Source organism: Podarcis gaigeae (genome assembly GCF_964106915.1).
Source record: "Podarcis gaigeae genome assembly, chromosome: 16".
Lineage (NCBI taxonomy): Eukaryota > Metazoa > Chordata > Lepidosauria > Squamata > Lacertidae > Podarcis > Podarcis gaigeae.
In genome coordinates this window covers 39,478,816-39,506,652 of record NC_139693.1, presented here as the reverse complement: position 1 = coordinate 39,506,652, position 27,837 = coordinate 39,478,816, and the positions used below count along the sequence as shown (strand labels likewise).

The 27,837-nt window shown below is 46.4% G+C and overlaps 1 protein-coding gene across 7 annotated transcripts; it reads left to right on the top strand.

Annotated features, from left to right (window-relative positions):
- Positions 1-27,383, top strand: CCDC92 (coiled-coil domain containing 92). Of its 7 annotated transcripts, none has more exons than XM_083717619.1 (4): positions 1-194; positions 20,768-20,917; positions 21,492-21,533; positions 26,046-27,383. In XM_083717619.1, the coding sequence occupies exons 2-4, from the start codon at positions 20,788-20,790 to the stop codon at positions 26,819-26,821; spliced, it is 948 nt and encodes a 315-aa protein (XP_083573745.1). In that variant the 5' UTR covers positions 1-194; positions 20,768-20,787; the 3' UTR covers positions 26,822-27,383. The 7 variants fall into 7 exon arrangements, with proteins under 7 accessions (XP_083573745.1, XP_083573739.1, XP_083573743.1 ...); XM_083717613.1 differs by having other exon boundaries at positions 2-194; positions 20,771-20,917; XM_083717617.1 differs by having other exon boundaries at positions 17-373.
- Positions 27,384-27,837: the final 454 nt, after the last annotated feature.

Sequence of the window (27,837 nt, the reverse complement as noted above, 5' to 3'; positions counted from 1 at the left end):
AGCTGCTGTTTTCGCCGCGGCTGCACCTGAGCCTCCGCGCCTGCGCAGTTCCTCTGCCCTCGACGTCACCCCGGCCCCCTCCCTCTTCCTCCCTCCCCCCCCCGGCAGGGGGCAGCGCTTGCCCCTCCCTCAGCCTCCCTCCCCCCCTCAGGACCGGAGTGGGGCGGGGGGAGCAGCGGCGGCGGCGGCGGCGGGTGAGTATGAGAAGCCCCCCCCCCGCGACCCCTCATCGCGTTCTTCCCAGCATGCACCGCCTTGTGGGACTGACTCAGCCCGCCCTTCCTTCCACACGTTCAGTTGGTGGGGGGTCTTGACGCCCCCTCCCCATTTGCGTCCGAGGTGGAGAAAAGGGGCAGAAGAAGGTCCCAGCAAGGTGAGCAGCTTCTCCTCCAGGACTCCTCCTCTTATGGGGCACCTCCCTCCCCTCCATTGATCAAGGTGGGTGCAGGCAGGTGGCACCCTGGGGGGGCTGCCAGGGCACACGCAGGAAGGTGCCCTCTGGCGCCTGCCCCGCCCCTGCTTGCTTACCTGCTTTTATGCCCATCACTTGGTCAGCTTGGGTTCCCACAGACCCCACCTTGCGCCCCAGGGCATTGTGGGAAATTCAGAAGCACGTCTGGGAGCAGCTCCCCTGGAGGGGAACACTTTCTGGCGCCCGTCCTGGGTGGTGGGTGCCTCTTCTCCAGTGGGCCAGAGCTCATTTGCCCCCTCCCCCCACCATATGGAAAGGGTGTAAGGAAGTAAGACTCCAACCGCATGTTCTAGCCTCCCCATTTCCTGGGAAATAATGGGCATCCTCATACCCAGGTGAGAAGTGCACTGCCCCTCCCCACTGTGGGGTTGGAGAGGACAGTTCTCCCCCATTCAAGTGGGAGAAAGACTCCAGGAACACATTCATGTTTCAACCAACCACCTCACCTTGGTATTCTTGCTCATACCAGAGAGGGCCAGAGGCACATCCCTTTCCTCTCCATGTAAGTTTGGTGTGAGTATTCCTGCAAAAAGGAACTTTGGGGGAGAAAGTACCCAATCACTTAAGTATCCCATCCTACCTGGCGAATTAGAAATCTTAACACTTGTATCTCTTTAGTTAGTACAAGTGGAGAGCAGATTCTCCTCCAAAAAGAAATGGGAAAATAAAAAAGACGCTCACATACCCATGGAAACCCTGAATTGATTGCATGGGAGTGTCCCCTTTCGTAGAATTTAGGAGAGAACGTGCATGCAATGGGCCTCCCCCGCAACCCAAAAGAGTTCTTGCAAAGAAGATTAATGTAGAGGCAGCCCATATTTGGGCTAAAATGGGACACACTTCATTTGGGCATTGTTTTCCCCAGCAAACAAACAAATAAATAGGTTTTATAGAAGTGGATCCTCCTCCAAGAGGGATACTGGGAAAAGAGACACATACCGGTACACACACTCACACTCCAAATGTGTTGGACTGAAGACACACTAGAATCTTCATAGGGACCAGGGAAATGTTCTCATTCTGGCTTATGGATGTGTGGATGAGGTGCCTTGAGGGCCAAGAGAGCCCCCCAAGAAGCCTGCTGGAGTTGTCTTTCTAAGGAGGATCAAAACACCCCATCTTGACAGATGAGGAAAGGGAACCCGCATAGGGGACAGAGAGAGATACCACCATACTTTAACCTGCTTCACTTTGTTTCATCCCTGCCCTCGTATTCTTTTCTACCCCACTCTAGATTTAAATCAAGATTGTGGAGCTGGTGGGAAGAGAAGAGAAAGATCTGGGCATTTTCTTCCCTATAGAGCTATGGTAGGGTATCTGTGGTATTCCAGATGTTACTGGACTTCCAACTGCCCCAGCCAGCATGGCCAATGGCTAGGGATGATGGGAGTTGTAGTCCAGCGACATCTGGAGGGGCACAGGTCATTCATCCCTGCTATAGAAAAAAGCAAGCCCTTGGTCTTTCTGTCTATTGGGGGGTGGGAGAAATACCCAGAAGCTTTTGCCCATGTGTGGGATCAGGGTATGCCTTGTGTTTTCCATCTCTATGTAAGTGTTTGAAGGGGGATGGTTGCAAGTTTCCCCTAAACCGGTTAAAGAGTTATATTGTGGGTGAGAACAAGGCCTTCTCCCCTGAATAATAAGCTCTGGGCGTGATCTCAAAGGAGAGGGGTTCAAAGCATCCTATCCTTGTAAATGAATAGGACAGCTGGCTTATATAGCGGGGGTGGGTAACCTGTGGTCTTCTGGATGTTCTTGGACTACAGCTCCCACAATCCCTGACCATTGGCTGTGCAGATGGGGGTTGGTGGGGATTGGCAACCCAGCAGCCTCCCCATCCCTGCCATATAGCAAAGAGGTGAAGACAGTTGGAAAAAATGAGGCCGCTCACTGTCCCTTCCATTAGAGAGAGAGAGAAATCAGGGCACTCCTTTTTTAAAAAGGAATGACAGTGGGGTTCATGTACAGTTAAAAAGGCAGCAAGGTCTCTCTCTCCCCCGCCTTCGCCTTCCCCAAGTCAGGGAACTGATTCTGCCTTTTCAGTGCGGATGTTTCCCCTCCTGCCACTTGGTCCCTGCAGTGACTTTGCTCAGCATTTCATGGGGGAATTTGGATTCCTTTCTGGGGAAGTGGGGAAGAGGGGAGTTGCCTGCTCTGCTGCCCCTCTTTCTCAGAATGTGTGACCCCACTGGCAAAAGTGCTAGCCTCATTTATTTAACTCAGCGTACGTTGGACTCACATTCCCTCTATCCCTCCAGGAATCTTGTTCCATGGGAACTGTCCTTTATCAAGGGGGCTGGGAATTGTAGCTATGTGAGGGGTAAACTACAGTTCCCAGGATTCTTTGGGGGTGGGTGCTTTAAATGTATGGAGTTTACACAGCCTCCTAACCACATCTAATGTGAAGTCTTATCCCACCCCCTTTGCCAGCTCTGGTCCCAGTGTTGTATTTTGTCTGGAAAATGCAATACTCTACCCTGGAGCTGTTGGATTTCAGGGGAGAGTTGGCTTTGGTCTGATTTCCCTTTCAGCTTAAAGAGAGGAAGGATTCTGAAGGGCAGCGCTGTGCTTGAGCTGCGGGTGGGGAGGGGAAGAGGTGACCTTATCGCCATCATCATCTCCCGTTGCAGCAGTCACATCGCAGTCGCATCGCGTGGACAAGCAGAGGGCAAAGATGGGAGTGTTGTGGCATGTGTGGGAAGGAGGGCTTGGATCTGGGCACAAGCCTGTCTGGCTGTCCTGTCCTTTGTGGAAATGCTAACAAGGCAAGACAAGGCACGGTTCTCCCCGGAAATGGAGTTCCTCCCAGCTACCGGGCTGGCTGGCCATGGTCTGCATATTTCTTCGGCTTAAGCCCAAGGTGGGACATAAGGGTGGGTGGGTTTTAGTTTTTGCTAATCACTGGAGCTGACACCGGCTGGGAAATGTGAAATTTATTGATGTATGTTGCAAAGTTGTGGCAGTGCGTTTGGAAATGTAACCTAAGACGGAAGTAGAGAGGCGCTTCTTTGGCATCTCTGAGGGGGGGGGCGGTTGTAAGACTGCCGTCCGCATTGCAGGTTCATAAGAGATCCAGGAGACTTTCCTGCTTTGGGGGATGTGGAATGCTTGAGCAAAAGGTATTTCTCTCTCCATTCTTAAGTAGCAGTAATTAGCCATTTTAATACTGTATTGCTGTTGCTGGCTTTCAAACTGGACTTGCAACAATCCCTCCCTTTTCTTAAGTGTTTCTTCTTTTGGCTATAAATAAATCATGATTATTCTGAGATTGATTGTGTGAGAGTCTTAGTTTGTAGGGGAACTTGTCTATTTTTGATTAACAGAAATATTTGGTTTTCCTTCCTTATCTGAACTAGTTTTATTTAGTTGACTTTTTGAATCACCTTAGCCAAATTATCTCACTTACTGATTAAATCAGTTGCAGCATGTGCCTCACACACATACCCCACCTGTATTTTGTAGAATTTGAAGTCTGACCACAATCTTTGTTACTATATGTTTTCAATTTAAAAGGTGGGGCAGCCATGTCTGAGGGAGGGGTTGCCTTTGTAAAAGAATTGGTAAAATTAATAGACATTAGCAAGAATATTTGGCCATCTTCCTAATAATTTTTGCATCTGTTATCCAGTTTTAGATTTTATACAAAAATTGCTATAACAGATAAATCACTGCTAGTTTGTAAAGTCTGAGTACAAATTTTGATTAGTAATTGATTTTTTTTCAAGGCCACTGCTTTTTAATTGGTCCAGTTGAGCTCTACCTATGTAAAATAGAAAATTGCTACTGTTAAGAAGTAATGAATGAGACACAATCCCTTGTGATTAGATGGTCAGGAACAATGGTCAGCCCCCCCCCCCACTTCATTCTTGTCAGCTGGCAGGTAATTGGAATCTGTTTACCTCTGAAGACTGTGGAAATGGCATAAAGCTTTAGAATAGCAGAAGAAAGAAAACTTTCTTCTGGGTTTGGTACAGATGACACTTGTAGTCTGTCATTCCTTTTATTTTAGATGATTGAAGTACTCAAAGTTGCTGAAAGTTAAGAAATGGCGTTAAGAGCAACATTTAACTTTAAAGACTAATTTGTAAGTTAATGCTGGTGCAGCCTACTGTAGTAATTAACTTATTAGTATTTGTTATATAGCCAGGTTTTAATGGTGGAGGACATTACTTGTTTCCTTGCAGTCAGTGATTAACAAAGTGTGTGTGTGTGTGTGTGTGCATTTTGTAAGACAAGGGACAAATGGCTTGTTCACGAAGTTTGATGTTCATGGGGGCATTGGACTCTATTGGCTGGGAAAGAGTCTGTCATAATTAGTGTGTAGATTATCGTGGTGTCAGCTTTTAATAATTTTAAAAAGAGGTAAAGATTTTTGGAATTATCTGAGGCTAAACTTTGATGGCATGTTCCTTTTGCAGGCATTCCCTCTCTCCCCTTTACTGCAGTGCACAGTTGAAAGCCATCCTATTGCAGCAACACCCCTGCTGTGTCTCACAAGCATCTCCACCTTTTCAGAACTTGGCTGGAATATTTTTCCAACTGAATTCTTTCCCAGGCTGCTTCTGCTACATCACTGTAAAAAAATGGTGCTGCTTGGGTGAGGCTAAGCAAGACAGGTTGCCCTCTGTCTGTAAAAGAGAAGTATCCTTCTCTCTTTGCCCTCAAAGCTGTGCAACTAGAACTTGTTGATTCGGCTGTGCAGATGGTGGTCTGCTAAAGAAACTTTAAAGCAACCTCAATCCCTGCCTGCTTCTTACGTCTTTCTTTCAAAATTAATGTAAAACAAACAACTTAGTCGTGATTATATTTTTATCTGCACAGATAAAAATGGTTCGCACTCATCCTTCTGTGCTCTACTTGTCTTTGATTCCCATGAACACAAGCTTTTGTGATTTTAAAATAAGGAATAAGTTTCTAGTCCTGTCTGTTGAAGTGGTGAAATTCTAATGCTGAAGAAAGTTGTCCACCTCAGCTGGAGAATAAATTGATTAAGGCAGAGTAATGTAGCCCTGGTGGCTTCATGGGTTTCTCTCTGCTGGGTTGTTGGGTTGCCTGTAGTGGGATCTGGCATTTGCCAAGGCCTTGTCCGCACTATGCTGTCAGCAAGTGGCAGGTTGCCATTCCGCCTTAGCAGCAGAATGCTTGCCTGCTTTGGGGATATGGATGGAAGTGTAGTGCTTGCATCGTGATGGGAAGAGGTGCGGGGCCAGTGACTTACCGTACTTCTTTGTGAAAAAGGTATGTTGGGCTAGATGGATCCTTGATCTGATGAAGTATAGATTAAGAGGTTTTAAAAATGTAATGCACAAAGATCTGTTCTGCTTGCATGGCATGACCAGAGTGTGTTTCTACAAAAGTGTGGAAGAAGCCCTTATGTTGCAGGGAGACAATAACTTTTAAGAGTTGAAAGTGGTATGTTCAGATGTCTGCCGCTGCTTCCACAGTGTACACACTCCGCTCTTTCATTCTCTTGAACAAACGGGTCTTGCAAGACGGAATCAGAATTCAAAATGACCTTAACAGATTGGAGAAATGGGCGCAAGCTAACAAAATGAATTTCAATAGGGACAAATGTAAGGTTCTGCACTTGAGTAGGAAGAACCAGATGCACAAAGATAGGCAGGGGCACACCTGGCTTACTAGCAGTACATGTAAAAAAAATCTAGGGGTCCTTGGTGGACCACAAGCTTAACATGAGCTAACGCTCTTCTAGGCTGCATCAACAGAAGTATTCTGCCTTGGTCAGACCACACCTGGAATGCTGTGACCAGTTGTGGACACTGCAATTTAAGAAGGATGTTGAAAAGCTAGGAAGTGTGCAGAGAATGGCAACCAAGATGATCAAGGATCTGGACACCAAGCCTTTACGAAAAATGCTTGAAGGAGCTGGGTATATTTAGCCTAGGGAAGAGGAGATTGAGAGGAGAGAGCTGTCTTCAAATGTCTTAAGGGCTGTTACATGTAAGAGGGAGCATGCTTGTTTTCTCCTGCTCTTGAGGGTAGGACTCAAGGCAATGGCTTCAAGTTACAAGAAAGGAGTTTCCAACTAAACATTTGGAAAAACTTTCTGACAGTGAGAGCTGTTCGGCAGTGGAGCAGACTCCCATGAGAGATGGTGGACTCTCCTTCCTTGGAGGTTTTTAAGCAGAGGGTGGATGGCCATCTGTCGGGGATGCTTTAGCTGAGAGTCCTGCATTGCAGGGGGTTGGACTAGATGACCATTGGGGCCTTTCCAGCTCTAAGATTGTATGATTCTAAGCTCTTGGAGCGCTGTTAGAATTTGCAAATTGTGGTGATAGGAAGGTGAGTGTGGCTTGCGTACCATGGGCAACTATGGCCCTCTCCTCTCAGCTCAGCTTCATGAAAAATGCTGCCCATCTCCAGCCTCAGATAACTGCCCACCCAGGAAGGGTGGAAGTATGTTAATTTCAGGGCTTTGAGATTGCAGCCCAAGATGTCCCTAAATTATCCAAGATTCATTGATAGTATACAGAGTGTGTTGCTTCAGTTCTTCCATATCTTCAGCACTAATAACCACTGTCAGCACACACCACTGGGAGTTGCAGCTGTCCCCCCCCCCCCGATTGTGCCTCAGTATCTGTATAAGGATTTGCAGGCTCCACTTGCTACCATTCCCACCCACCCTTGTCTGTATTTTAGGAAAAGATGACAGCACTAAAGGCTGCCAGAAGCAACCTCTCTACCACCAGCACCACCCCAAGTTTTGACATCAGTTCATATGGAGGCAGGATGGAGAGAAATGTCTTTGTATTTAATATGCATGGGTGTTTCATGTTGCTGCCATCAGCTCGGGATTACTTTAGGCATGGGGGGAATCTCACCTTTCCTTCTTCTGCTGGAGTGCTGAGGATAACCCTACCAGATGCTGCTATGGTTTTTTTTTGGAAGGTGGGGAATCCCTCATTAGCACCAGTAAAGGATCCCCCTCCTCCCCCCAAAAAACAACACCTAAATACCAACATTACAAGAGGGTTATTCCTCAGGATTGCAGCAGGGGAGGAAAAGGTTAAATTCCCCCCATGAGTGACCCCATTAATTGCCTTCCAAGTTCATGATGATATTTGCATTTTTTTAAAAAACAAAAACCCTGCATGTTAAGTGAAAAGATGTATTTAACCTCCCTCTACTTGGAGTGTCAGAGCTTCAGAAATGACAGACACACAGTTTTTTCGGAGTGTAAACAGAATCCTTGCAACAGAACAGCTGGTTAAAACAGTCCCCCCCCCCCCCGAAAATGTCTCACAGTAAGAGCATCCCTCTCATAGAATCTGCAAAGCACCCACTTAACAGTAATTTCTACTCTGAGAGGCTGTCTGAAGTGGGCTAAAAATAGACACTTTAAAAAATTCAGCCACTCAGGGCTGCTTGCAGGCATAAGCAGAGGGTGGGGCAGTTTGCCGCATCTCTGAAGCCAGTAGACTACAGCCATCCAAGATTAAATTTCCAGAAGTGTTTTTGCAGATGAGTATAGCCTGCTGGGTACCTTTCAGATGTGGTTTTGGTGATAACATATTTTGAGTGCATATGGATGTATACCTTTTAACTTTTCAATTTCCAGCTGCTCAGAAGAGACTGCTGTAAATTTGCCATTTCAATCCAAAGTATTTTTGTTCTGCCCAGAAAATTGGGAGAGTAGGGAGGGCTAATAGTACAAACTATGCAGAATGAGGTGGTAGAATTTTGGATTGTGCTACTTTAGGCTGCTTTAGGTGAGGTAGTCTCGTTTTTATTAATGTGTTGTTAAAAACATAAATTTGCATGCAATTAGTGAAAATTAGCATGTTGAAGAGTCGGCCTTGAAGAGTGAGCCATGCTAAGCCTTTTCCCCTGGTGGGCTGATTCTAGTTCAGCCTTTGCTACCCTGGTGACACCAGATGTTTTGGACTACAACCCCAGCCAGCACATCCACGTTTACTGCATATACATTTACTTCGCGGGTGGCATTGGGGGTTAAACCACAGAGCCTAGGGCTTGCCGATCAGAAGCTCGGCGGTTCGAGTCCCCACGACGGGGTGAGCTCCCGTCGCTCTGTCCCTGCTCCTGCCAACCTAGCAGTTCGAAAGCATGAAGTGCAAGTAGATAAATAGGTACTGCTCCGGTGGGAAGGTAAACGGCATTTCCGTGCGCTGCTCTGGTTCGCCAGAAGCGGCTTAGTCATGCTGGTCACATGACCCGGAAGCTGTATGTCGGCTCCCTCGGCTAATAAAGCGAGATGAGCGCCACAACCCCAGAGTTGTCCACGACTGGACCTAATGGTCAGGGGTCCCTTAACCTTTACCTTTACTTCCTCCCAGTAACTCCATGTTCTCTCAGTTTTTTAGAATGACAACACAGGACAAGCCCCCTGTAGGAAGTGGTTTGCATTTATGCGGGGAGGGGGGTGTTGATTAAAAAATCAGACACAAGACCCACTTGCCTTTCAAAGCGACACAGCTGCAAATTTCACCATGTTCTTCCACATAATCTATAAAATGGTTCTGAGAGAGCATGGGGTAGTAGGAGAAGAGTTTGAGAGTTGTGGATGCTGATGTGGCCAGCCATGTGTCTTCAGTCTCTTCCCCTCCCATCTCCTGTCTCTGCACACTTTTTTGATGTCTGGCTGCCAGTATGTGAGCCCTGGTGTGCACTTGACAGCAGGTGGTGGTGGTAGGAACCTGAGGTGGTAGATTGACTTTAGACAGAGAAAAGTTCAGAAGTGGATTTCCCTAAGGATTAAAACAAACAAACCACCCACCCCTTGGCAAGTAGAAATATAGCACAACAGAGGGAGATGGATTAGAACATTTCTCCCTGATGTTTTCCATTTGCAGATGTTTGGGGAGAGCATAGAATGCTCACTGAAGTGGTACAATCCACTCTGTCCCCTCATGATTGTTCTACATCGTTCTGCTTCATGTGCAGACCAACCCTCCCTCCTTCCCGCTAGCACTCTTGGCTGTTGCACTTCTGTGCATCCATTGTTGCGCAGGGATGGGAGACCTCCAGATGTTGTTGGGCTGCAGCTCCTCATCAGTCCAGGCAGCATGGCCAGTTGCTGGGATCTGTAGTCCATCAACATCTGGAGGCCACAGATCCCCCACCTTTGTTGTGAAGGAAACAACATGGCCTGGAGCTTTGGACAGCCCCAACAATTATAAGATGCAAGGCACAAAGCAGCAACAGCCCTTGGGCTCCACCCAGATGGAGTAATTTCATTGCATTAGGTCACATGAAGGTGTTTCTGTTGTCCTGGGCCTTGGCACCTGGTTGTCTTTCTAAGATGGCTGTTGCAACATTGGCTCTCAGGTATGAGCTATATTAAACTGCACCTACCATTGTTGGCCCAACAACCCAACGCCCTCCAGTTCTAGCTGGACTTCCAGCACCCCTGACTTTTGGCCATGCAGGCTGGATCTGAGTTGGAGTCGAATAACATGGAAAGGGCCAGTGGTCAGCCACACCTGGCCCTGTGACAATCTTCCCTCCCTGATTTAAAGTAAAATGCATCAGTTTTCCAGAAAGCATCTTGGGGGAAATTAGAAAAGCGTCCCTATTGCTTATCTCTGCTCATTTCCTGAGTGCATTGGGGCGTTCCTCTTGATAGCCTTTGAGACTTTCTCCTCTTAATTGTTCTTCCGTTACTGCTCCATCAGAGACTTGCCACAGTACCTAAAAATAACTCCACAGTGATATTAAGACCGGAGACATTCAGAGGTCGACTGAAAGGAGACTACAGCATTCTGTCTGGGAGATTGGGGTGGTGGTGGGGAATGTACACTTCATAAAACATGTCATATGCCTTTAAAAATAGAAAATGTTTAGAGGCTTTTTATATTCTTTTGAAAAGAACATGAGCTCACTGAGCTTCTTAAAGGGCTGGTTCCATATTTTTCTGGAAACTACCTGTTCCTTTTGGTTGTGAACTCAACCAGTAAGAAGACCAAGTATTACAGTGCTGGCAGAGGACACATTTTTAAGTGTCTGGGTACCAGGATCTAATTTTTAGTTGCTTTGGTGACTAGATGCCTTGGATGTTCATGCTCTACTAATTTTATTTTAAAAACTAAAAACAACTTTATTTGGCATTACCTATGACATACGCCTTTGTTTTGCTGACTGGTCGGGATCATGCTCTTCACCCAGTTGTGGATGGTTGGTGGACTGAGAGGAGCATCTCCCAGGGGAAGAAACTGGTAGAAGAAAGGAAAGCTCCCAGGTGAGAGCTGGCAGGGTGGGGTCCAGCCTCTCCGTGTGAGACAAGGGTTCAGAGATGCCTTTGGAAAAAAACTCTGCACTTTCTTCTCTCTCTCTCTCTGTTTTTGTTTAGATTAGTTCCTTTTATCTTACAGTATTATGAAAAAGCTGTAATCAAATCTTATTAAAAGGAATCATGCCCCCTTCACCCAGCCCTGCTTTAAAAATCAGCATTCCTCCTTTTAATTTATTGCCCTATTTAATCCTGCTCTACATAGCACTTAACCATGGTTTCCACAAAGCAGTTCTGGAGACAGTTCCTGTTCTTGTTTTATTTTTATTATTTTTCCCTTTAGCATGTTTAGTGTTATTGTATTATGATTTACTGGTGCTGTTCTCCTTTTAAAATCTTAGTAATAAAAGGTATTTTTTAAAAAATAATAAATCTCAAAATCTTTTAAAACATCCTTCTTGGGTGGCACTGAGTTATCAGTGGAACGCTGAAACTGGTGCCACAACTGTGTTTGCATGCTTGCATTTTTTAATAGTTTGTTTAGTTCAGGAGTTCTAAAAATGACACAACTGGAACATTTTTCCAGTACTTCGAAAAAACCAAAACCCTGTAGTAGCACCTGCCATTATTCCCCCCACCCACTTTCCTCACAGGTGCCCAGATATGGAAGCTCAGTGGCAGAGAATATGCTTTACTTGAGAAAGGTTCAATCCCCGGTATGCCCAGCCAGGGCTGGAAAAGACTCCTACCTGAACCCTGCAGAGCCACTGAGTGGACAGTACTGAACTAGTTGGACCCAGGGGTCCGAGGCAGGTTTCCTATGTAACTAACCTGGTTCCCATTGTTGCAAGGGGTCTTATGTTTTCTTTTTTTATATATAATATTTATTAAGGGTTTTTTTTATTACAATATAAAAAAGCAAACAAAGTTATTACATATCATAACATACTTTCTTATCTCCTTTGGACTTCCTCACAACTCCCGCTCCTGCGTTCCAAATTATAAAAATTTAACCAGCAATTTATCACCTTATCTCCATCCTTACTGTCTAATTTCCCAATGTTATATCTCAAATTTTAGATACCTTTATTTCACTCCTTACAAAATTAAACTTAACCTGATTTATCTAAAAAATTATTTTTTCTTGAGTTTAACTTATCTTCCTAATTCCCTTCGTCTGTTTTAGTGGTGCCGAGTTGTTTATACTCAAGCATCCTGCTTAACATTCATACAGTTTACAATATTTTTGCAAGTAAATCTTAAATTTTTTCCAGTCTTCTTCTACCATCTCCTCTCCCAGATCTCGGATTCTGCCAGTCATCTCGGCCAGTTCCATGTAGTCCATCAGTTGCATCTGCCATTCTTCCAGTGTGGGTAGATCTTGAGTTTTCCAATGCTTAGCGACAAGTATCCTTGCTGCTGTTGTTGCATACATAAAAAATGTTCGGTCCTTCTTTAACACCCCTTGGCCAACAATACCCAAAAGGAAGGCCTCTGGTTTCTTAGGGAAGGTATACTTAAATACCTTTTTCAGCTCATTATATATCATTTCCCAGAAAGCCTTCACTCTAGGGCAGGTCCACCAAAGGTGAAAGAACGTTCCTTCATTTTCCTTACATTTCCAACATTTGTTATCAGACAAGTGGTATATTTTTGCAAGTTTGACTGGGGTCATGTACCATCTATATATCATTTTCATTACATTTTCTTTCAAAGCATTACATGCAGTGAAATTCAGCCCAGAGGTCTTATGTTTTCTTCTGCCGCCTCTTTCTTCCCTTTTCTTATAGGTGGGCCAGGAGATGGCGTGAAATCTGTAAGGGCAAACGGGGCCTGCACAAAACGTTGCAGTGCAGAGCACTACTGCTCAGGCTTCCAACCAGCCAGGCATGCCCGTTCCAAGAAAACTCAGTTTCTGGACACCCCCCCCCCCAGTTGTTGTTGTTTGGGGAGGGAATACCCGTGCAGACCTTGGGGTTTCCCCAAGCCTGCTGATGCCACACACACTTTTGTGTGTGTATGTGGATGGTGACGGTTACATAAGGACCCACACTCAGAGAAGTGGGTAGCCTAAATGGTGCCTCTCAGGTGTTTTGGACCACAGTTCCCCAAATCCCTGGCCATTGGCCATGATGACCAGGGGTGATGGAAGTTGTGGTCCATGACCTCTGGAGAGTACCAACCTTGGCTGCCTGTGATACAGGATTTTGGTGGTGGTTAGTGATGAATGCTTTTGTTGAAATATAATAGAAATATAGAGTTTAAATCCATGGTTCCCAAACCACCCCCTCATTGTAGAAAGTGTAATGCTGTGTGATTTTCAACTGCATTTTTACAGACATGCCACAGACCACCTGAATGAAGCTTGTGCCCACGGTAGTCCGCAAAACACAGTTTGGCAAACCCTGCTCTAAATGACTCAGTTAATCCCTGTTTTTTAAAGGTTTGTTTTTTACCATGCAAGTTCATTGTAATGGATGGAGTGTGTTACCTGCTTCTGGGTTGCCTTTGTTCTTTAGGTGAGTTCTGCTGTATAGAGAAGGCACGCAGAACCTCTTTTCTGCCTGATAGCTGTATTCTTGTGTAGGAAACCTTCCAGGGGTTGCATGCCTATGCTGGGAAGGACCAGAGGCAAACGTGGCTGGGGTAGTAGATGCAATTCTTACTTCTCTGCAGCAGGCTGCATTCTAGCCATGCAAGAGGCCGAAAGTCCTACATGCCCACACCATGTTCACCTCTCCCTTCTTCTTCCAGGCAGCAAGTGGTGTTATCCTTGTTGTAAGAACACATTCCAGGAAGGCAAAAGCAGTTAGGAAAGTGTGGAGCCAGGTCAGTGAAGCTGTAGCTGGAGGTGGGGTGTGGCCATTGGGAAGAAACCTAAGAGCTGGACAGAGAGGCCTGGGGGTGGTACTTGGACCCTGGGCCAAAGGTTCCCCTCCCCTAGTTTAGAGAGATGGTGTGGGGAAGAGGAGAGGAAGAGAGAAAAAGAGATGAAAGGTTTCTTCTTTGTACAGTGTAGAGTTCAAAGTCAGCCTTAGGCTAGACCACTGCTGCTTTTTTTGCTTTTTTTAGTGTTGGTACTCATAAAAGTGCCATGGGTGCCAGCACAAAATGGCTGCCATGTGCAGAAAGAAAGAAAAAAAAGGTTCCAGTGAGTTCTGGAAGGCTACTGAACAAGCCTTTTCCAAAGGCCTCCTTTCTCCCTCTAGAATAAGCAGAGGTGTAGCAAGGTCAGGCAGTACCCAGTGCGGAATTTTTTTTGTCACACCCCCACAAGTTGGGAGTGGTGGGTGGGCGACATGGCTCTTGGGCAGCTGGAAGGAGCAAGGGAGGGTCAGTCGGGCTCCATGGGGCATCTGCTTCACTCTTGGCCGGCCTCCAGCGCCCTTCTTCTCCTTCCTCCTCCAGGGCTCAGGATGCCTTACAAGCACCATGGGGGCAGCCAGACGGGAGGGGAGGTGCTGCCCCCGGGAGGGACGCCAGGGGGAGCCCAGGGAGCACACCAAATGTCCCTCCAGAGCACACCGCCCTCAGACAGAGAACGCCCAAGCCTCCCCCGAGCTGTCAAAACGAAGGCAAAGCGGCGCAGCTCCCCCCTTCCCCCGACAACTCAGGGTAGGCTTGAGTGTCGTGAGTGTCATGCCAAATGTCACACCCCTCAGTGATGACACCCGGGGCGGTCTGCCTCCACCGCACCCCCTTCCTACGCCTCTGAGAACAAGGCGGTCCAACCTTTCATACCAAGTAGGCCACAATAGTACTTTGACATGGAACCCATGGGCTGCACACTGCTTTGTGGGGGGGAAGAAAGTCCAAAATTTGACACACACACACACACACACACACACACAGCAGCCCTCATGCTGCCTTCTTAAAACCTGGTAAGCACTTGCCCGGCTTCAGGAAAAAGATCCGAGAGCTCTGACAGGGTAGATGGTCGTTTTGTATAATCCTGATGGTCTCAGTGGAGCTGAACCTGTACAAGTTGTTATTTCCTAAGCAGCTGATAAATTTATAATCCATTTTAGCAGGGGGGTGGGGTCTTTGCTTGCCAGGAGATACTGTCATTAAGGCACCTGCCAAAGGATCTCAGATGTTGAAGTTGTAGATCTGCCCTGTAGAACCTCTTCCTTGTCTGTTTTCAGTACTGTGAGAGGGGCATTTGCTTAATTAATCAAAGAAGAATGGGAAGTAGCAGAGGATTTTGGAGGCTCTTCAAAGGGGTGGCGGGTAGGTAGGTAGGTAGGTAGGTAGGTAGATATTGTGGGTTGTGGTGGTCCATTAGTAAGGTTGTTCTGACTTTTCAGCCAGCAATATCAAGGTGTGACTATATAGCACTGGAACGCCTGGTTTTTTTTTTTAATCTCAGATAAAATGAAATAATTTGGTTTGTTTTTGTTGCAGATCACTGCTTGAAGAATGCAGTCGCCAAGAGTGTGATGGGGCCGTAGCTCAGTGATAAGAGTGCATGCTTTGCCTGCCAAAGGTTCTGTCTCTCCAGCTAAAAGGGTCTTACATATCGGGGCTGAGAGAGAGAGCCCTCAGTGAGGCCCATGAGAGGAGCTGCTAGTAGGATAGATTGCCCAAAGGGTTTCATTTGGCCAAAGGTAGCTTCAGATGTCGGTACATTCAGATTTACGACTGATCCAGACATCGGACACCTCAGGTTGTATCCAGTGTAGTGCTAAGTTAAAGTCACTTACTGGTGTAACTTGTTCCTCTGACAAAATGTTTTGTGCCGGCAGAAGATTGCTGGCAACGAGTTTCCGCTAGTGCAGCTGCTGTGTTGGATTCCTCTGTTGTGCAACATTAAAACTTACCCACCTGCTAGCATAAAGCCCCCTTGCACTAGCAGACAGAGAACTTTGGCTACAGCCCCTCACGTGGACCACCAACAAAGGCTGTTGCTGGTGCCTGGAGACTCGAATGTCAAATGCTCTGAGTGCCACAGGGTGGAGGCATGTTTCATTTAATTCATTCACTTGCTGTGTTTGTATGCTGTCTTTTGCCCAAAGAGCTTAAGGCAACATATGTAGTCTCCCACCACCCCGGCCGGCTTTTTTCATCACAGCAGTCGTGTGAAGGTGAGCTGGACTGAGAGGCAGTGCCTGGCCAGTCAACTTCATGACTGAGCATTTGTGTGTATGCGTGTAGGTGTGACATTTGCCTGCACTTTGAGGTGGCTTCAAACTACCATTTGATAAAGTACTTCAGGATAAAGGCAGTCTCTTTAAGCTAAAACTGGTTAGCAATGTTTGGTGATGCTTTTCAGCAGTTAATTGTGGTTTAGCTTCTAGTATTCCACAAAGGGAGGAAACATATTCCTTTCATAGACCAGCTGCTGGGCAACCAGAGTCAACCCCCCCCCCCAAGCTGGAAATGTCCCCTTTCACTGCTTTTGGACTCTGGCACTGGACTCTCTTTCGCCTGGGCTGGTAATGCTTCATTGGTAGAGCAGATATTTCACATAGCGGTGAAGGTCGGGAATCTTGGGAATGGCACTCCCCCTCCCTCCCTCCCTCCCTCCCTGGCACACAGACCTCCATGGCAGGAGTAGAGAGGCTGCCTCCTGACTAATCTGAGGGTCTTTTCTGCTCTCGTCAGCTCAAGCCAACTCAGGGAGCTGTAGTCCAAAGCAGCTGAATGGCAGCAGTTTAGGGAGCGCTGAGGCACGCCCAGGTGTGTGGAATGCTTCCACCTGCACCAATCCCTCCACCTGCCCTCCACTGGTTGCCAGGGCTTTGGTGTCTCCATAAGTGAGCATCAACACACCTTGTTTGTTGGGGGGACGACAACAGCAGACTTCCCATGCTCCCAGGTGTGCTTTGGCAGCACTCAGTCCTGGGTACAGGAAGCTGCTGTCTGGTCTTGTCCTTGGAAGATCCCTGGAACTCTGTGTCTGCTCTTGTGAAGGTGTTGTCTGCAGCAGCAGCATCCAGCAGTTGCCTCCTTTCTCCAGATTCCATGAGTGATTCTTCGCTAGTGAGCTGCGAGCTTTAACAATTCCAGTTCTTTGCTATCTTAACTTCAGGCTCCCACCTCCTCAGTGGCGTAGCGTGGGTTGTCAGCACCCGGGGCAAGGCAAGTAGTTTGCACCCCCTAACCCGTGGATTTGCGCCCCCTAACCCTAACCCCCAGATGTTGCACCCGGTGCGGCCGGCCCCCCCTGCACCCCCCACGCTACGCCACTGCACCTCCTATCTCCATCAGGTGTCATCAGCAAAGAAACAGCAAATGTTTACATAGAGTAACCAGAATAAGATTTGTTGGTTGAATGTTTCCAGGAGCACCAACTGCTTTGTGCATGCTGGCATATACTGGAAATGCTGCAGAGCTAATGGATTTAGTTTTTGGGTTTTTTGTATTTCAGTGGGAACATGTTTTAAATTAATAATGTGTGACTTGCACAAAACAAAATCTCCCACTTGCACTGCTTGTTGGCACGCCCCTCCCCTGCCCCACCCCCACCTGCCTTCATAGTGCAAAGGGCTTGCTGCGAGACGATTGGCTGGGTGAGTGGTACCATGCCTAGGAAGGGAGCACCATTTCCCCGCTATGTCACCCACTCAGTGGGAATTCAGCAAGCACTTAAGGAATCTGAGATGCAGTGAAGCTTTTAGCTGTGCAGACAAGGCTGGCTCATTGGAGAGAGATAATGTAGCTAAGAAATATTGACAGCGTTAGTGAAGGATGGGCCTTGAGGCCATGAACAAAATGGAATGGGCTGTTTATAAAGGGGCCCCCCTGGGTTTTAGCCAAGGATATGCCGCTGCAAAACAAGTCAGAGATGGCACTGCTGTACTCTACACCATGTCTCCATTGCTGCTTTTAAATTTTGCTTTTTTGAAGTCTGAATGCATGCAGCTTGGGCAAGTTAATGTGTTCTTTGACAGAGACTGCTTAATAGGTTTGGGGAGTTGAGCCTTACACATAAAACTAAGAGAGGGTGGGTTGCCTTCAGGGCTCTGAAGCTATAAAAGAAATGGGAAAACGAGGGCTGTCTGTGGGTTCCCATTATTTACCAATGCTTTGCAAAATTGCCTGGGCACAGTTTAATGGTAGCAGTAACCCTCAACCCAACTAGTTAATTGAGGTTGTTCAATTCACAGCCGTGCTTTTGTGATTCTAAGGCAGTTGCAGAAATCAAGAGTCCCACCAGAACACTTTTGAGCTGTGTCTCTCCATTGCGAAGAGATCTTTACTGGAGACCCTCTCTTGGTCTAGAATTGGTTAGAAAACTAATCCTGATCCAGGATCCTTCTGCTGTAAATTGCATGAAAGCTCCATTGTTTTGTGGAACAAACGTCTGCACAAACATGCTCTTCTATTTCTGCAAGGATGCTCTGTTTTGGGGGGAGATCTCCAACTCCCCCTCTCCTGGCCTTTAATCTATCAAGGACACACATGCTACCAGAACTACAAAAGTTAACTCAGACATTTGAGTGGTCCAAGTGGCTATGTGAAGTCTTTTAAAAAGTGAGGTTCTTCATTCAAGAAAAAGCACTAAAGCAGGCATGTCCAACAGGTAGATCGTGATCTACCGGTAGATCACTGGACATCTGCTGTAGATCACTGGTAGATCATTGGCTCCCCACAAAGAAGCTGAACAACTGTGGCTTCCCTAAATAAAGCTCAACATTTTACCTCCTCCTTGAAAAAACTCAACAACTTTGACCCAAACCCCCCAAAAGGGGGTAGATCACTGCCAGTTTTTAACTCTGTGAGTAGATCACAGTCTCTTGGGAATTATCATAAGGGAAGGACCCTCAGTGATTGATCACATTGCCAGTAACAGGTCCTGGGTTCAATTCCTGGCATCTGCAGTTAAAATAATCAGATAGCAGGTAATGTAGAATAGCTTTCTCTGCCAGTGACCTGGAGTGATGCAGCCAGTCAAGAGTAGACCATCCTCAGCAGATAAAGCAGCTTCATGCATGCATCACAGCAAACTTTAGACATTGATGGGGCTCCAAAATACCCAACCAAGCTCCAGACCATAGGCCTACTCAGAGTGGACCCATTGAAATCAAAGGACCTCAATTAGTCATGTTCATTGATTTCAGTGGGTCTATTCTGGGTACGATGTTTGCTCTTAGTTTTTCATGCAGAAGTAGAGCAGAAGCGGCACACTGTTTGAGGGCTGGTAGTAGTCTGGCACATGTGTTTATAACATCGCAGTATTGGTTTCTGTCTAGACTGGGCTGCTAATGCCAGTAAGGCCTCCTCTTGGGTGAATGTTGTTGTTTAGTCGTTTAGTCATGCCCGACTCTCCGTGACCCCCTGGACCACAGCACGCCAGGCCCTCCTGTCTTCCACTGCCTCCCGCACTTTGGTCAAACTCATGCTGGTAGATTCGAGAACACTGTCCCACCATCTCGTCCTCTTCGTCCCCTTCTCCTTGTGCCCTCCATCTTTCCCAACATCAGGGTCTTTTCCAGGGTGAATAGGAGCTGTGATAAGACAGAAACAGGATTGTCTTTGGTGTCGTTTGCCCTCTGCATGGAAGAATGAGAGTCTGTGTCTACAACCCAGGCTGTATAGCCTTTGTTTTTATAAAACAAGCATGTCAACTAAGCACTTCTTGTGAGTGAGTGAGTGGCAGGCTGGAGGGCAAGTTTGAGGGTGGGCCCCCATGCCAGTCATTGCTTAGACAGATAGCATTCTGGTTTGTGCCCCCCCCCCTTGATTGCAAACAGCATCACCTTAAGTTACAAAGAGACTGGTCAGTCTCCATAGCTGGTCAATTTAAAAAACCCTATAACCTATTAGCACTCATGACCTGTTGCTACTAGCTAATGTCTCCAGCATTTTTACTGAAATGTTTTACAGTCTTTATTTCCACAACCATTCTCTAGCCTAAGAGGTAAGCTAGACCAGACTTCTCCAAGCTGTGGGCCTCCAGGTGTCCAGAACTACAGCATGTGCTGGCTGGGGCTGATAGCTGATAGGAGTTGTAGTTCAGAATATTTGGAAGGCACCAGGTTGGGAAAGGATAGCCTAGGCCTTTGCCCGAAGTCCCAGGTGGTCTCCACGACAGTGGAGCGGGCCTCTGAAACATGGTTCAGTTCCTCTGCCGCACACCTTCCCCCAGTCTGTGCCTGAAGCTTCATCTCAGCAGAGGCTGCTCCCAAGGTCTTGCTGCTTCTCTCCGGCAGCTGTGGGTTGAAGTAAACTCTGGCCATCAGCCTCAAGTGCCTGGTTCACTGACAGACCATGCAGTAGCCCTTTCCGTTCATCCAGTCCCACTGACTCTAGGTCTCTCAGATTTGGTGTGTGTTCTGTTGTGCCCTGTTAGAGATCACTAGCATAGTGCTGTTCAGATGCTGAACTCCCACCAAACCCAGCCAGCATGGCTAGTGGTCAGGAATTACAGAAGTTGTAGTCCAGCAATCCCTGGAGGGCCACAAACTCCCCATTCCTGCTCTTGGACCAGAAGCAGCTGAAGCATGAGTGTCTTATCAGCTGTGGCAGCACACCTGCTACAGATAGATGTTGACACAAAAAGGTTTCCTGGTGGTGGTGGGTTTCCTTGCCATTCTGAGCTGTTCAGTGCTGCTCAGCTGCAGCCTTTGCTGGCCCTGTGAATGTTTGTTTGCTGTTGGTTTCTAAGATCATAGCTTATCGGGCGGGCTTCCCCGTCTGAGGGATTATAGTCTCTCTCTAAATGTAGCTCAGGGAGGTGACTGGCAGCTCATACCAAGAAGGAGGCCACACACTCCTGGGTTTTCTCAGAACTCCACTTCAGTCTGCTAAAGGGATTAGTGCCCTGAAGTCTGTCTGGCACTAATCCTTTTAATATGCTAACTGCAAACAAATGAGCACCTGGTGGTATCCTCTGCCCCCACCCCCATCATGAGCATGACTCCCCTGAATGCACTGGGGTTTCCACTATTGGAAACATCCACATCCTAGTTGAAAGTGTCCATGCTGCAGAAAGGGAATGGCCTTCTCTGCACATGGGCTCATTTTGGCGCAGCTGCATTGATCAAAAGCTCACTTGCTTTGCCCTGGACTTGGAAACTGCAAGGAAAAAGGCCCCTGATTTGGTCTCAAGGTGCTGTGTTTCCCCTCTTCTGCCCTTCACTCAGCAGGTTCACTGGATGTCAGGATGGCGGCATCAAACCTGGAGAACCAGCTGCACAGCGCCCAGAAGAACCTGCTCTTCCTCCAGCGGCAACACGCAGACACCCTCAAAGGGCTGCATGCTGAGATTCGGCGACTACAGCAGCACTGCACAGGTAATGTGGCCCAAGCCACCTTTGCTTCCAAGCAGCTTCCTTTTGTTCTGCTCGGGGCGTCTCTGCTCTTGTCCTCTGCTTCTCTCCAATGTCAGTCCCCTCTTCATGCTGTCCCCACATTGCTTCATACTGGAAAGGCCAGTACCTTTTGACAGCATCATCTGGGGTTTGGGACTTTCTCCCCAAAGAGCTCTGTGTGTCTACCTCACTGCTAGCCTTTGGTATGCATCTAAACCTGGCTTCCCAGGGAAGACTCTCAGCTGATTTAGAGTGACCTAAAGAGTTTGGGTAAGACAACTAGTCATATTAGAGTAGACACACCAAAGTCAATAGACTGAAGTACATTAACTCCAATGGGTCTGCTCTTGAGTAGGATGGTTTGTTCAATTTTTGTTTTGTTTTGTAACCCACCTTTTGTGCCGGGGCAGGAATTTTTGACATAAAGATCCTGCTGCAATTGATCACCCAGTTCTGTGAGCCGCAAGACTTTGAATGTTTTGTGAAAATGTTCTGTTTATGAGTTTTGCACATGGGCAAGTTTTCTCCAGCTTTCCTAACTCTGCATGTTTTTCAGATCTGACGTACGAGTTGACTCTCAAAAGCTCAGACTCAACAGGTGAGTGGTCTCAACCATCTTCTATTTAGAGGGTGTGGAAAGCGCTGGCAATGACAAGGAGAGAATCTTGAGTACTTTCTAGACACCTTCTTGGAGTGTTGCATTGAAATTGTTTTGCAAAGAAGTTCATTTTTTTTTTATTTAATTTTTATTGGGTTTTTACATTTTATAAAGACAATACACATACACAAAAAGACAAAGACAAAACATGTATAATTTCATATCCTTACTTTCTTTACCCTCTTTCCCTGACTTCCCCCCACCCCCTCTTCATACATCCCAATTCCAGTAATTAATTCAGCAGGTTCTTGTCCCTCGTCCTTAACATATTGTTATTATTTTTTAAACTTAGCTCTTTTTACTTGGCCACATTTTACTTATCCAATTCTCTTATAAACATTAAATCCTTTTTCTAAGGTCGATCTAAATTCTTTTCCACGAATTTCTCCCTTTTTATATTAATTATAGATCATAATAGCCAAACACAAAAATCATAAAATTTTGAAATTCTGTTCTCCCCTCCCTCCCTACCCCGGTTTCCATCCCTTCCCAAGCAAATGTCCACAAAAACAGTTCCTAGCCCGGATTCCTCACATCCGAGGCCTTCAAATCTCTGTCAGTCTCTCTCTGCCGGTTTTGTTGGTAACCCTTTTTGTTGGTCCTCAAGTCTCGAAGGAGTTCTATCACAATCACATCAAATTTTCTTCCATCCAAAATGCTTAAAAACAGTTGCTGCAAAAGGTCGGCTGATCTCCCATACTCAGAGAGGAAGTCCCAATCATATTTCTTTACTCTTTTATATTCCAGTGTTCCAAGTACTCCAGGGGCTTCCTCCTTCCTCTTTCTCCTCTTTCGCAGATTTGTAATCCAAAGATCTTCTTTATTTTCTGACAATATAGGCTTCTGGTTGGTATTTTCCACCTGTACTTTCTCCACTCCTTCTTCCCTCTCCACCAGTTCCAAAAATGTCTCTTCTGGTTCAGCTGCAGATTTTTTATCAGTCAAGTCCTTTATGCATTCAGCAGAGTTGCTTGTTTTGGAATTCAAGGTCATAAGTTCTTTGTTCATAACCATGCTCTGCTCTTGCAGGATTCCCACGAGAAAAAACATTTTTTCTATCTATGCCAGTAATTTTCCCTCTGCAGCCATTGTAATGTCTCTAGTTCCCCCTAGGGGGATTCCAATTGCTTAATAGTCCTTTTCCAACAATCCGTTACTTTGTTGTTTATTACTACTTTGTTTCCAACCACCTCAATTCAAATGTAACACCTTTAGTCCTTTGACAGCTGTCAAACTCCTTATTCTTTTTCCTCAGGCTCACACACAGGACGCTCCTGGGTCCGGGGGGGGGGGGGTTACACAAAAACTTCTGAAGTGCCTCTCTTACTCTCCAGCACAAAAACCTCTTCTGTCAAATTCATGGAAATTATCTTTTATCTGACACCAAAAAAGAACAGTGATCTCTCCACCTTAGTTCTCCGATCCTTGCTTTAGATCGTTTGTAAGTAGGGGGGGTGCGGACTTCCCTTTAGCGCGTCCCCCGGTCGTGCCGAATTCAAAGGTAAAAGTTTTAAAGTCCAAATTCCATAGTACTCACGGGTTGTTTGTTTTCCAGTCCAAATTTTGGGGAAAAAGTCAGCGCTCTCCGGCCATGGCTCGCGGCTTCGCTCCACTGAAGTAGCGGTCTACTCACAGCACCACGCCACTCTCTGTACCCTCTCCGTAGCCTTTAAAAAGGCTCTTCGTGGGTCGGGGAGGGCGCTTAAGGTGCCCACCGAGTCACCAAGTCCGCAGGCTTCCGCGCCTGCGGTTTCTAAGGGTCCCCGCGTCGCCGGCGCGGCAAGACCCGTCTTCAGCAGAGCCAATTCCCTCCGGAGCTCGGAGGGAATCCGCCATTAGCCGATCGCGCTAACCCGGAAGTCCTGTTTTGCAAAGAAGTTCAAATGAACTCTCTAGGCCAGGAGTTTGTGGAACTTTCTTACACTGAAGCCCTCCTTCCATCAGGGAGAACCAACGTCAAGGCTGATGAAGACAAGGAGCGGATGCTGTGGCTGGTGTTGTTCACTCTTGTGACAACTAGCAATGTTGCCTCAGCTTCTGGTTGTGCTAATTCACTTCCCAGCATTTTCTTGAATGTCAGTGTTGGCAGAAGTGCTCCCATAATCTCCCCCAAAACAGGCTGGTTCAAATTGCATCTCCCTCTTCACAGATTTGATTTTCATAGAATCACAGAGTTATAGCATTGAAAATAACCACAAGGGTCATCTAGTCCAACCAACTGCAATGCAGGAATATTTTGCCCAACATGGACTCGAACCCACAACCTTGAGATTATGAATCTCCCAGGTAGCTTTTTTGGGGGGGCGGGGCGGAATAGACTGTAGAAGCATAGGTTGCCAGCGTTCGAAACTCCCATTATTCCAGGTGCAACAGGGAATTTCATTAGCGCAAGTAGTTTCTGAGCTCTGGGAGCAGTGCTGCACATAAGATTTCAGATTAAAAGTGCGGAGTGGAAGGAAAGGAGGATATTTTTCGACATCCCCACTTCGGCATTTTCCTTCCTTCCTTCCTTCCTTCCTTCCTTCCTTCCTTCCTTCCTTTCTCTTTCTTTCTTTCTTTCTTTCTTTCTTTCTTTCTTTCTTTCTTTCCTCAGTGGAAAAAAGGAAGTGTTTATACCCTCCCCCCTCCATAGCTTTCTTCCATATTTAAAAGGAAGGAAGGAAGGTTGGTTGGTTGGTTTGTTGGTTGGTTGGTTGGTTGGTTGGTTGGTTATTTATTAATTTGAGAGGGGACTTCTGTGTCAGGGGAAATGGAGGGGAGAAGATTTAACTGGTTACCTTCTGCTGAAATGGGAGGTTGGGTACTATGAGAATGGTGTGGAGGGTGTTTGTCGGTAAGCAGGTGTCTTCCCAAATGCAAAGTGCTTCTTTTAAAATGAGATTTAGAAGTAACACAAAACACAAGCGAGTGAGAAGATTAAAGATTTCATTCTAAACAGCAAGCAATATATACATACCAAGCAAGTACTTAAACCTGCCACATGGAAGCCCTCAAGAAGCGGTGAAGTGACTCCCCCAGGTAGCCTCCGGTGGCACGACCCCCACAGCCGGATCAGTCAGTGCTCAAGCTTCTCTCTAACTCTGCCCAAAACCATTGATTTATAGCTAGCTAGCTAGCTAGCTAGCCTGTGTGGCTTGCCTGACTGGCTAAGTGCAGATTATTCATTACTAACTATGTGCAGATTATTCATTAGCCACCCACACCTAATGCCTCACTTTCTCAAAACAATGTCCAGCATCAAAGAAGGTACTCATCACTATCTCTTTCTCCTAACTGATTAGAACATTATAGGCTGTTCTCATGCCATGAAAGAATATCAAAGACAAGGAAGGGGAAAGGAACAGCGGCAGGAAGAGGGCAACCATGTCAAACCACTAACTCCTCAAAATACAATCCGCCCCTGGGAATGTATATTGTGATATATCACGATATTGAAAAACAGTTATTGCTCAGTCCTAGGGGCAGGGCTTTGTTTTTTACAGTCTTCAGATGAGGAATAGACCATGTGAAAAATGAACACAAGTTCATTCATTTTAGCTTTGTATTCTTGTTATAAAAAAAGTTTGCCTAGACATTCCATTGTGGTGCCCATAACTAGGTTTAAGGTGCCATTTCACTCCTAGCTTTCATATCTCTGTTTCTAACACTGCAGGTTGCATCCATGCTTAAGAACTACTTGCTGTTTTTTATCTGTGTTGGAGAGTTGTAAATGTGTGGAAGTGACTGGCAAGACAGACCCTTCCTAGTCATACTGACAATTTTAGAGCCCTTTCGTCTAACCTTTTTTATATTTTCTCAAACCTCAAAAAAAATATACTGTCCCCTATACTTTATTTTCCATGTCTCTCCCCAGCCTTGAAGCCTCACTGAATGTTTCTATTTGGCTCCTATACTGTCTTCTGCTGCTGCCTCCTTGCCTTTACCCCTCTGCACAGAGTCACTCTCCATGTGCACACACACTCTTTCTGAGCCCATATCTCTTTCTTCACACAATCCCCCCTCCTACTTCAAGTACACTCTGGTAATTGGAACTGCTGGGTTGCCCCCTGTTGCCTTCCTGACAGTCTGATAGGATTATAATGCAGACTCTTGGAAAGTTTTTGGCTTGCATGTTTATGGGCCTGTTCTGTCAGATATGCAGATTTTGTAAGCATATCTTGCTGTTTTATGTTTCTCAGTTTGAGAAACGCCAGCATTCTAAGAGCTCTCTGAGATTCTGCTACTTCAGAGCTCTTCAGTGATTCTCATGCCTTGAAGAATTTGGGAGAAGGGCAAACACTTCAGCCACTTCCTTCCAAGAAATGCTTAGCATTTTCTTATTGTTCCAATGTTGTGCAGCTGCTTTTGCTCTGGTTTCTTACCTTAATCACCTTTATGGCAGAAAAACATGTTTCTTAGTGAGTTTGCTTGACTGTACATGGTGTAAAACTCTTTGCCTGCCTGCTCTTTCAGAAAGTGGGACTTCAAGAAGTGAAGAACTCAAAAGGAAGTGTGAAGAACTTGAGGCCCAGCTGAAAGTGAAAGAGGCTGAAAACAATGAGCTATTAAAGGAACTGGAGCAAAAGAATGCAATGATAATTGTGCTTGAGAACACCATCAAGGAGAGGGAAAAGAAGTATTTAGAAGAACTGAAAATGAAAAGCCATAAGCTGAACATGCTGTCGAGTGAACTGGAGCAGCGCGCCAGCACGATTGCGTACCTCACCTCACAGCTGCACGCAACCAAGAAGAAGCTCATGAGTTCAAGTGGGACTTCTGACAGCTCTCCATCCGGGAGCCCAGTGCTATCCAGCTACAAACCAGCCCCACCCAAAGATAAGCTCCCAGAGACTCCGCGGCGCAGAATGAAGAAAAGCTTGTCCACCCCCCTCAACCCTGAATTTGAAGAGGCCTACAGATTAGGATCGGATAGCCGCAAACTGCTGTTACGGGAGCCTGTTGATGCTATGCCTGATCCCACTCCCTTCTTACTGGCAAGGGAAACTGCCGAGATCCACCTTATCAAAGAGAGGCCTTTAGTCATTCCACCGATTCCTTCGGAACGCACCTCTGCTGAGCCACACAGCCCAGCCCGGGAGAAGCAGCACAAGGCTCACGTTGGGGTGGCACACCGAATCCACCACGTTGCTTCACCCCAGGCGCAGCCAGAGGTTGAGACACTAGCAGTGGATCAGGTGAATGGGAGCAAAGTGGTCCGAAAACATTCAGGGACAGATAGAACTGTTTAAGCATACTGTCTGGAGGTGACTCTCTTATGCACTGTGATCACAAATAGGGTTAATTGCATCTGCAGTCACTCCCCCCCCTTCAAATCCCATATGCATGCCAAATTCTTTCCATCACTAGAATAACCTCCTCCAATGGATTCCCCAATATGACTATCTACTTAATGAAACGCTGTGGCCAAACTCAGGTGTCTGCCTGACTGCTTGCTTCCAATGCTCCTTCATTTATTCTAAGCGCACTTGTGGGCAAATGCCCAGGCAAAACAGTCTGCATTATTAATCAATAGTAATGACAGAGTCTGATAGCCTCCTAATGATAGCCCTGCAGCACTGTGTATTGGCTGTTAATGGTTAAAGCCTTCCATGTATGTATCACTTCACACAGTCATGACAAATCCTTCTTTTGGGGGAGGGGCAGCGCTGACCACCAGTGTGAGAAGAAAAAGAACAGCTGAGTGACCCCTCCTCCCTCCATCACATGGTCTTGATCACAGTGTTCATATTTTCTGTTACGTTTTTATCTACAGCTACTAAAATCCCAACAAACTCTATTTTATTAACCCTGGCTGATCTTGTTTTGTGTCCTTTGTTCAATATTTGGAATAGTTTTCCACAGTTACAACTGGCTGTTTCCTTTTGGGGCAGGGGAAAGAAAGGAGAAACCTAAAAACACAGTGTAGGTTTTATGGTTTCTGCTTCGTAGCGAGAGTAAAGCTGTGCATCTTTTAAACTTTGGAGATGCAATGTACTCCTGCAGGCCAGGCTTCTTCTCCTGCCCGTATGCCTGTCAGATGGAAACTTGTACAACTTGAGCAGTTTGCGTAGCTGACATGTGGAGGAAGAGGTCCTTACCTTTTCTATGGAAGATTCCTCCAGTTTTGGTTGTGCCCAATCAGAAATGCAGCTTGCTGCTTTACAGCCATAACAAGAAAGACTCATTTTTCAATCTTATGATGACTGTATCCTTGCTGACAGAGGAAAGCCTATCGTTTTAGAATTTTCACCCCCTATTTTGTGGG

What these genes read in the sequence shown, in the direction of transcription:
- CCDC92 (XM_083717619.1), top strand. Translation starts at nt 20,788, where the DNA reads ATGGCGGCATCAAACCTGGAGAACCAGCTGCACAGCGCCCAGAAGAAC. An exon ending in ACTACAGCAGCACTGCACAG is followed by an intron (nt 20,918 to 21,491) that starts GTAATGTGGCCC and finishes CATGTTTTTCAG; the next exon opens with ATCTGACGTACGAGTTGACT. An exon ending in CAAAAGCTCAGACTCAACAG is followed by an intron (nt 21,534 to 26,045) that starts GTGAGTGGTCTC and finishes CTGCTCTTTCAG; the next exon opens with AAAGTGGGACTTCAAGAAGT.